At 41.6% G+C, this 10,053-nt stretch overlaps 1 protein-coding gene across 3 annotated transcripts in view; it reads right to left on the minus strand.

Annotated features, from left to right (window-relative positions):
* Window positions 1–9,810, minus strand: part of wdfy4 (WDFY family member 4) — a 199,370-nt gene extending 189,560 nt beyond the window's left edge. Inside the window, exons 1-6 of one of the 3 annotated variants that reach the window (XM_071392623.1) lie at window positions 9,449–9,810; window positions 7,518–7,850; window positions 6,318–6,429; window positions 5,316–5,527; window positions 4,682–4,807; window positions 4,131–4,320 (exon numbers count right to left, since the gene is read on the minus strand). In XM_071392623.1, coding sequence (XP_071248724.1) covers window positions 4,131–4,320; window positions 4,682–4,807; window positions 5,316–5,527; window positions 6,318–6,429; window positions 7,518–7,850; window positions 9,449–9,463 — 988 coding nt within the window. In that variant the 5' untranslated portion in view covers window positions 9,464–9,810. Of the gene's footprint in view, window positions 1–4,130; window positions 4,321–4,681; window positions 4,808–5,315; window positions 5,528–6,317; window positions 6,430–7,517; window positions 7,857–8,696; window positions 8,920–9,448 lie in introns of those variants that run through there. The other 2 variants (XM_071392622.1, XM_071392624.1) reach the window with 2 other exon arrangements.
* Window positions 9,811–10,053: the final 243 nt, after the last annotated feature.

A 10,053-nucleotide genomic window follows, 5' to 3' on the forward strand; every position in this document is an offset into this window, starting at 1 on the left:
TTGTACTTTGCTCTCAACGAATCATCAGAGACGGTGATTCGTCGACCAGCCATCGCTATTGCAAAGCTCTCACTATTAAAGATTTAGTTTAAGTATAACTCTGACTTGTGTGATAAGTTTGTCTCTCCTCATTTAATAGTAATGAAATGAACCACCACAGGTATCACTGACATCAGCTTTTAGGGAGCGGTAAAGAGGTGACCTATAATGGTTGAAATTGAGATCAGCTGTGCGGGTGAATTTAGAGCATATTAATAGTTCATGAAACATCAGCCGGTGATAATCTAGTGCCATCAATGGTTGCAATAGGCCCTTTGTTAATTGATCATATTCCAATAGTCTACATTTTGTAGGCTACCCGTTAACCTATCCATTGTCACATAATGAAAGGTGTGAAAACTGATAGTAGACTACCGTTTGTGTTTCCCTGGCTGAGTTGATGAGCTGATTTGGGCTATCAGATGATTGACAGATGTAGGCCTACTGTGGAACGATAAGCTTTCTTCCAGTGTGGATGCTTGCACACATTTTATATATATCATTTGCAGAGGTGGGTAGAGTACTGAAAATCTGTACTGAAGTAAAAGTAATATTACTTAGATTGAAATGAACTCAAGTAAAAGTAGTCCGCTTAAGAAACTACTCAAGTAAGAGTAAAAAGTATACGGTCAGAAAACTACTTAAGTACTAGTTACACATTTAGTTTGGTTATTGTTTACAACTTCTGGTAAACTGTGATAGCAAACAAAAACAACAACTTTGTGCAATTGATTTGACATTAATTTATTATTTAAGCCTGCCAGCACCATCTTTTAGTGTCCTCCAGCACAGGTAGTCGCCAATGAAGACTAACATTAAACAAAGTCTGTAGACTGTACAGTTTCTTATTCAAAGTTAACTTAATATCTGTCATTGTGCTCAATTTAATAAACAGGTAAATGTTACTCGAGACATTGTAATAATTTTAACATGTTTGAAGACCTGCCCTTCACTTCAAGAGCCTTGGCGGAGATACAAGGGTTTGACGAACAACTTTGAGAGCTGTGATGGAAATTTTGAATTTCCACGACAGAGCCAATTGATTTAAGAGTTTTGATGACAAGCAATTTTTAATACATTTCATTGGTCAAGGGGTCATGAAATGTTCATACAGATGTGACATAAACGTAAAACTTGAAAAGGGGAACCAATAGTATACATTCATGCAAAAAAAAATGTAGCATCAAAAATGGAGTTGTGAGGTTTTCATCCGATAGCGACGATATAATAATATAAATCTATGTAACTGAAGTTATTTGGTAAAATGTAATGTAATAAAAATTAAGTTATTTCCTTTAGAAATTACTTCAGTAAGAGCACTCAGTACAACCCACAGAGCGTAACTAGTACCAGTTCCACAAAATAATTCTAATGGCAGTGAGTTAGATTCGAACCCATGCCGACTCTGGCATATGAGTGTCAGGGTCACCAGCTGTAACCAGTGGACCACACAGGCACTGAAGAAACCAACAGCTTATTCAGCCTATTAGTTGCATTGAACATATAATAAAAAATGTATACAAATAAGAAAAAATCCCCTAATGAAAAATATATGTACCCCCTACAAATATGCAAATGTTTTATAATCCACATGAGACGCGCTGTTGCCTGCACGTAGCCTAAGTAGGCTACTTGAACTAATGCCCAGTGGACCTGCAGTCTAAGTTATTGTAAAGCCTACAAACACCATACACCATTCCCCAGCTGACCCCCCCGGGCAATTCTAAATATTCAATATTCATTAAAATCCTTCTGCTGCTGCATTATTTTCCTTCTGCGACAAAAAAGGTCAAATTAAGATCTGACAACAGTATGAAGTGTAAGAAAATATGGTTGCATTTGTATGATTAAATGCTATTCGAATGTTCTATGAATGAAATTAAAATGCCATGTGTCCCTATATCATTGACAATACATTCCTCAAATGTGAATTACTATTAAATAGTTCTCTCACGTCACCCCGCTCCTCCGCTCTCTCCACTGGCTTCCAGTTGAAGCTCGCATCCGCTACAAGACCATGGTGCTTGCCTACGGAGCTGTGAGGGGAACGGCACCTCCGTACCTTCAGGCTCTGATCAGGCCCTACACCCAAACAAGGGCACTGCGTTCATCCACCTCTGGCCTGCTCGCCTCCCTACCTCTGAGGAAGTACAGTTCCCGCTCAGCCCAGTCAAAACTGTTCGCTGCTCTGGCACCCCAATGGTGGAACAAACTCCCTCACGACGCCAGGTCAGCGGAGTCAATCACCACCTTCCGGAGACACCTGAAACCCCACCTCTTTAAGGAATACCTAGGATAGGAGAAAGTAATCCTTCTAACCCCCCCCCCCCCCTTAAAAGAGTTAGATGCACTATTGTAAAGTGGTTGTTCCACTGGATATCATAAGGTGAATGCACCAATTTGTAAGTCGCTCTGGATAAGAGCGTCTGCTAAATGACTTAAATGTAAATGTAAATGTAAATGTAAATATGGAGAGAAACATAATTGGGGAGGCATTCCAATTTGCTTTCTTATGCTTTATGGAGCTACAAATTCACATGCTGAGAATGTTGTGGTTATACAGATGTTGGATCTTAATTGAGCCAGTTTGCTACAGCAGGAAAATCATCCTGTGGCAACAGGAAATGTCAATTTTTATGTTCATTATAATTAATGGACATTTTTGTAGGGGTTGATAAATGGTTCATTAGGGCAAATAAAGTCAGACATTTCAAACTGGAAATTAAAAACTTAAGAAGCCTTTTTAAAACTCAAATACACTACAAGTTTGCATTTCCTGTAGTGCTGGAAAATTCTCAGCAACAAAAGAATGATCAAATTAAGATCCTACATCTGTATTAGGTAAAACTTAAATATAACATTTTCTAAATGTTCTTGAAATGTTATGAGGACCTCCAAGACCAGGTAAAATGTATATTGCGCAAATGTCAATTGAACATTATGTTAAATCTAAAACAAATATGCTATGAACAGCATAACAATATATTTCATTCTTACAGCATTAAGAGAATATCCTGTGCAACCTAACTTAAACATTGTATGAATGTCATCACAACTGAGCATATTTTCTGTTTTGGAAACCTATTTCTTGTAATGTACCCACACTGTTCCCACAACCTCATTAAATATTCTGGGAACCTTTAAAGAATTCAGAAAGGCTTGCAACATCAAAGGAATGTTTTTTGCACCCTGATACAAATATTATCCGAATGTCAGCACAACTAACCAGTTTTAGTGTTTTGGGAACCTATCTCATATCTTCACAGTATTCCCACAACCTAAATAAATGTTTTAGGAACTTTTAAAGGACAGAAAAAATGTGTTTTGGGAATGTTCTTGCAAAATCAGGCAAATTGTTTTTTGCAACCTAATAGAAATATTTTAATAATGTTTGTGTTTTGGGACCATATCTCTTGTCATGTCCACATGATGTTTCAACAACCTAATGAAACATTCTGTGAATGTTTTTCTGCACCCAAAAATAAACTTTGTAGAATCATCTGCCCAACTGGACAATTTTTATGTTTTGGGAACATATCTAATGTGATGTCCACATATTGTTCTCAGCAGACTGTTCCCACAACCTAATTAAACATTTTGGGAACCTTTAAAGAACAGAATAAATGTTTTCTAGGAGCGTTGTTGCAACATCAGGTAAATGTTTTATACAAATATTCTATAATCATCACCACGACTGGTCAGTTATTTTGTTATGAGAACATTTGCCACGACCTAAGGAATGTTCTGGGAACTTTCACAGAACCAATTTTGGTTTACATCACTGATGGGAAAAATATCCAACCAATAATTGAAGCTAAACTGATACAGACTCTCTACCACTCTCAATTGAGGAATTGTATGTTGCAATCAAACACCAGTGTTGCATTGATTAGGCAAACATTTAAAAAATAATAATAATAGGAAATGGCCATTATCAGATCATGTTGGTTGACTCAACTCCTGTTCAATATCTACCTGTTTTGAGTGGTTGCAACAACAAGCTTGTGGGTTTGATTCTTGCATGGGCCACTAATACTGAATATATTAGTGTAATTGACTATTAAAATTAGAATTTTTGCACTTCAGCTCACCCTGTAGGAAGGGGACGGTATTGGGTGTCTTAGCAGCCGAGACAGCTCTGAGGACACGTGATGCCTGGTGCCTCCAGGGGGCACTAGTCTGGTCGTGTAGTGATGTGAGCGAGATGATCAGACACTGCAACTCCTCAGTCTCCACCATCTCCTCCACACTGGAAGGGTGACTGCACAGCTGTAACAGGACCTAAGGAGGAGAGGAGGTTAGGGGTTAAGTGCCTTGATCAAGGTCACATGACAGTAGGTGGCACACTGTATATTAATAATAATATACATAATTTAGCAGACACTTTTATACAAAGCAACTTAGTCATGTGTGCATAATTTTTGTTTTGTTTTTTTACATATGGTTGGTCCTGGGAACCAAACCCAAAGCCAAAGCGCCATGCTCTACTAACTGAGCTACAATGGACCACCTGAGATTCTATTGCCAGTACTGTTCACTATAGACTGATATTCTCTATCAGCACTGGGATTCGAACAGACAACCATGCTCTTACTGGCCAGCCTCTCTAACCTTGAGGATACCGCTGAAATAGAAGACTCACCTGTACGAGCAGTTCTTGAAAGGTCTCTACTGCTGCTCTCTCCTTCCGGGCAGGTAGACACACTAGCAGGTAGAGACACTTCACCAGGGCCGCCGGCAGACCTGGCTTTACTACAGACATCAATTCCTAAAAATAGTGAAGAACACACAACAATCTGACTTTACTGACCAAATCACCTCCCAGAGAAAGAGAACACAATATAACCTGGCTTTATTGAAGACAGCAATTCCTAAAGAGAGAGAAAACACAAATAAAATAAAAAAGAAGGAACTTTTACTCTTAGCAAAATTAAATCTGATAAGCATTTATGACTTGCCTTTCAAACTTGTAACTGACAACAAAAACACAGACATTGCATTGCTTTCTAAAAATATGCCACCAAGGTGATGTCTGTCTGTGAGGGGCTTGCCAAGACCTATGCACTGGAACAACTCTGATTTATTAATTAATTATCACACACTGAATCATCATTTAACTAAACAACACTGGGAGTTTCCAGATGGTTTCACTTCCAATTACCTGGGACTTCAGACTACAGTACACAGGTTAAACTATAATGTGGTAAACCACAGTCAGTCTGTTAAAGGATCAGGGTAGCCATGCTTTAGATTCAAACATGTTTAACTTCACTCACAGTAGAGTTTGTAGCAGTCAGGAAAGACAGAGTCTTCAACAGAAGCCATCCTGCATTGTCTGTCTGTGTTGTCTGGCTGTGTGACTCTCCCCTGCCTGTCTCCTCTGCACTGTCTGTCTCCCTGCTGTCTATCTCACTGTTGTCTATTTCTTCTGTGTTGTCCGTCTCGTCTCTTCTCTGGAAGAACTGCTGCACCTCGTAGCGAGCCTCCTCTAGGAGAGGAGACACAACAAGGGTTAGAATCACAGATACACCCAAGGCGTAGAAACACATACACATCTGTCCAGGAACAACCCCATAACACCTAACCTTAGACACTGAAGCTTATCAAAGGGCAAGGTGGAGCAGCTACTACCATATTTCTTACACTGTATGTAGCCATTCCTTTCAGATCTACTTGAAGGGCCTAGTGGATAGGAAAGGAAACCCTTATCTTCATACTGAAAGCACACTTACTAGCAGAGTTCTCTAATAATAGCATTTTTACCCTCCACTGAAACTACTCTCACGTTCTAGTCTCAAACACCAAGGTCTGCATGAGGTATATTTCTGTTTCGTTATTCAGTTTGACTGAGTTTCTAAACCACACGGTATTGGTGACTTTCTAAAAAGAGTTGCTCTAGTACAGTTAATGTACTGTGCTGGTATGTAAAACACTAAACTATTAAACCAATAACTTCAAGACACTATGTTATCTGTATAGAGGTTCTGGTACAGCAGAGAAACACACAGCTAACAGAGAAACAGGACATACAGTACAACACGAAAACATAGTTTGGAATTAGGAACAGAAGTATCCACTTCTCTAAAGAAGTCAGGTAGTGCTAACATCCAAGCATGCTCACACACAAACAGTCACGCTCGCACACACTTCCTTCTAACAACCTGCAGTAACCCAGTAAAGTTTATCAGAGAAATATGACTGAAGAGAACTCTAGTGGCGCTGAACACAGAGGGAAGTCATGCCATAACCGTAATAAAGGCATGATGACCATAAAATACCTGCAGGTTTTTCAGCCAGTATGTCATGGATGTTGGAGACCACAGTGTCTGCAGTCAGAGCAGCTAGACTCCTCAGATCCAGCTCCTCTGTCCCACCACCACTTTCACATACCTACAGTAGAAAGATAGGGAAAGAGGGAAGGGAGAGAGAGAGAGGGAGAGATGGTTACCGTAGTTAGGTTTAGCTAGCATTGAGTGCTGCTAGTTTACTTTACAGTGAAAAGTCTTACTGCAGTAAATGTATTGATACAGATAAAAACCTGACCCAAGGCAGACTGGAATAGTGGATGCAACGAATTAGTATTTAGCAGAAGCACAGATGCAGGTTTCGTTTCTCTTTTTATGCACTGCAGAATCAGATACACCAAATAACAACTACACAAATACCAGACATACAATACCAACTACACAAATACACAACACCAGATGTATAGTGTCTGCATTGAAACGTGTAAGAAGATATGGATATGGGTGATGTGTTTGAATGGACCCCTATATACTGGGGAAATCCCATTGCGCAGATCATGGAGCCTGTGTGTGTGTGTGTGTGTGTGTGTGTGTGTGTGTGTGTGTGTGTGTGTGTGTGTGTGTGTGTGTGTGTGTGTGTGTGTGTGTGTGTGTGTTTGTGTGTGTGTGTGTGTGTGTGTGTGTGTGTGCATACACACACCATTCACACGTGAAAACTCCCTCCTTTAGTTCAAGGGAAAGACTCAGAGACTGCCTACGCCTGTGGCTACAGTTATCACCATGGTTCTAACCAGATCAATGGGCACGCGCGCACACACGTGCGCACACACTCGCTCACGCACACACACAGCAGCCTGCTCAATGGGCACACAGATCAGTGCTGGAATTCAGCCAAAGGACAGTACTTTCCATGATGATTGTCATTGTCATTAACTTGCTATTATGGGAGGAAATCGTAGGATAAATCCTATCAGTTTGTCTATAAGCATGGTCAAAGGGTCTCTGATTGGGTTATAATAAAGAAGTGACTTTATCATCAGAGTCAACCAACACGATCTGATAATGGCCATTTCCTGTAGTTAGAGAGAAAGATAGCAAGGGGATACCTAGCCTGCTCCCACATCTGTTTGTGACATATAGCCAACTCCTGTGGCTGTTTGGCATGACAATAACCACAGAAGTTGGCAAGATCGCACAAACACATATGGAACCAGAGATACCACAGTACTGTACCTGTATGTAGAGAGGCAGGACTCGGCGCAAGTGTTCCTCTTTTTGGTCGAAGGGGAGGGGTGTGTCTATCTCGCTCTGGTCCATGGTTTCCTTTTGGGTATGTGTGTGGTCAGGGGAGAGGTGTGTGTGTTTCTGGCCAGAGGTGTTCACACTATCCTTGTATGTGTGTGTCTCCATCTGTTGGAGCATCTCTCGGAGGACCAGTAGGGGATGGGGCTGGGGTCCTCCACCTCTTCCCCCCCCTCCTCCCTCCTTCAGATCCATGGGGGCAGCTAGCTCCCCTGAAGCGCTCAGCTCCCCTGTCTCCTTGTTGATCCTCTCCACGTCAGCCATCTGCTCCTGACAGACAAACAGAGAGGAGAGACAGAGAGTGAAATAGAGAAAGAGAGAGACGGAAAGAAGAAGTGGCGAGGTGGGTGGTTCAGAGTGTTTGGGATAGTCAACCTAAGTTTGCAAAATTCCAGAATTTTCCCTAAATCCCCAGTTTTTCCAGAATTCCCGGTTGGTTGGCTCAGTCTGGGTTACCCCTTAGTGTCTAATGAATAGATTATAATCAGTGTTGGACACATCTGTTTGCAGGCTGGCAGTGACATAGGAACACACTTAAAATCAGACTTCACTTCTCCTATTGTCTTCAGTCCCTCTATAAACAGCTCGCCTATGGAAATAAAGAGAGAAAGCTAGACTACTGATAGACCCCGTCTGTCCACAATTTTTATCAACCTCTAAGCAGTCAACAGCTCCGAGTGAGAAGGGTGAGCATGACAACACCTATAGGTCCCAACTAGTGTTGCAAAATTATAGAAACTTTCCCATGTTTGTCAGAAAAACAGGTTGGAGGATTCCCAGAATCAGGAGCAAATAAGCATGGAGGGAATCATGGAGGGAGATACGTTTCTGGAATTTCACAACCCTAGTTCTTACAATAAACGCAGACCTCTGAGCATTCTCAATTTTCTTTTTCTGAGATAGTCACCATGTGACTCACAATAAAGACGAACTGGAACACGCCAGAGGAACTAAGTGTGCCTAATGAACTCCTTGAGGGTGTGATTTGAAAGTGCACTATAAAGAGATATGAACGGTAAGGGGTTAGAATGAAATGCAACACAAACGTACACCTGGGAGCCAGCCAACTGTTCAAATCATTTGGTTCAATTCATTGAGAGTTTAGCTCACCTTTTGGATCACCGGCACTTTAATTTCTGAAGAATGTTGAGATTTATGACATCACTGACTAATCCTTCTACATCTCGTGCTAGTCTCCCACACAGCGGTGAGGGAACACACGCACACCCTCTCCCTATCAGCTGGATGTAATTGATGTAATTGTTGTCTTGTGATGTAACACTGGGCTTGCTGCAGGGAAGGAAATCTGCTTCTGTTTGCTCATACTGGTTGTCCCGTGTGTTTGTGTGTGTGTGTGTGTGTGGGGGGGGGTGGGGTGGGGGGGGGGGTGGTTGGATGTGTTTAGGAACTACGGTGATCGAGCGAACACACACACACACACACATTCACACAGAGCCTTTTGTGCTGCCCATTATCCCTGCTCTATTGGTACACACGGAAACAGATTTAAACATAACTGAGTAATGAGAATGAGCTTCACATGAAGTTGAAGTTGATCTGTGAAAACCATGTAAGGGGACCAAGCGCTATTCTTTCTCTCTAGCCCTCTCTCTCTCTTTCTCTTTTGCTAAGCTCTTCCTCATACCATGACAGAACTGGTTCGTTCCAGTACAGCAAAGCAGTATTGAGTGGAGGAGCAATGTCTGTTCACGAGAACATAAACCTGTTCTCCCAAACATAAAAAAATAAAAAACTTCACTATAATACAACCTCACTGTAATAAAACCTCATCCTGGCACAAAGACAGCCTGACAAGTCTAGTCTCAGAGCAGGCCCATAGTATATACTGTAACTGTACCTACCTGTGTGAGAGTCATCTATGAGTCCACTGACAGCCAGGGGGATCGGAGTTGTTAAATCCAAACAAGGGTTCTCTCTTTCCCTTTCCCTCTCCCTCTCTCTGTTCCCATGTCAGGGCATGCAGGCTTTGACCATTAGGGACATGACTACTCTAGCCCTTCAGTACAGTGTGTGTATGTGTGAGTCCTCAAACCTCTCACTAATCTGTGTCTCCTCCACTACAGCAGTCCCCTCAGTAATCTGCAGAGAGAGAGCAAGAGTAGTTTGATCTGAACTTTGCTCCGTCTTACATCAGCAGGGCCAGGTCATGTGCTTCATTTCCTACGGGCCGAAAGCAGAAGTGAAGAACCCTGTTGTTCTGGTAACTATGGCGGAACCCTCCCAGCTCTCGCCACTCCGCATTTTGACTGCAATAGAGACCTGTTTGGCTTTTTATAGACCTGTCATGTTACTTGTGGTGATGAGGAGTAATGAAAGCAGGACAAACGTGTTGCCAAACATCAACAAAATATTTCTTTCTATGATTAGCACTTCCCTACCAGTAGCGATGTGTGGGTAAAATCACCAGAAAAGCCAAGCCAGAAAAAAAGCCATATTACAACCTGTG

The sequence above is a fragment of the Salvelinus alpinus genome, chromosome 3 (assembly GCF_045679555.1).
Source record: "Salvelinus alpinus chromosome 3, SLU_Salpinus.1, whole genome shotgun sequence".
NCBI classification, from domain to species: domain Eukaryota; kingdom Metazoa; phylum Chordata; class Actinopteri; order Salmoniformes; family Salmonidae; genus Salvelinus; species Salvelinus alpinus.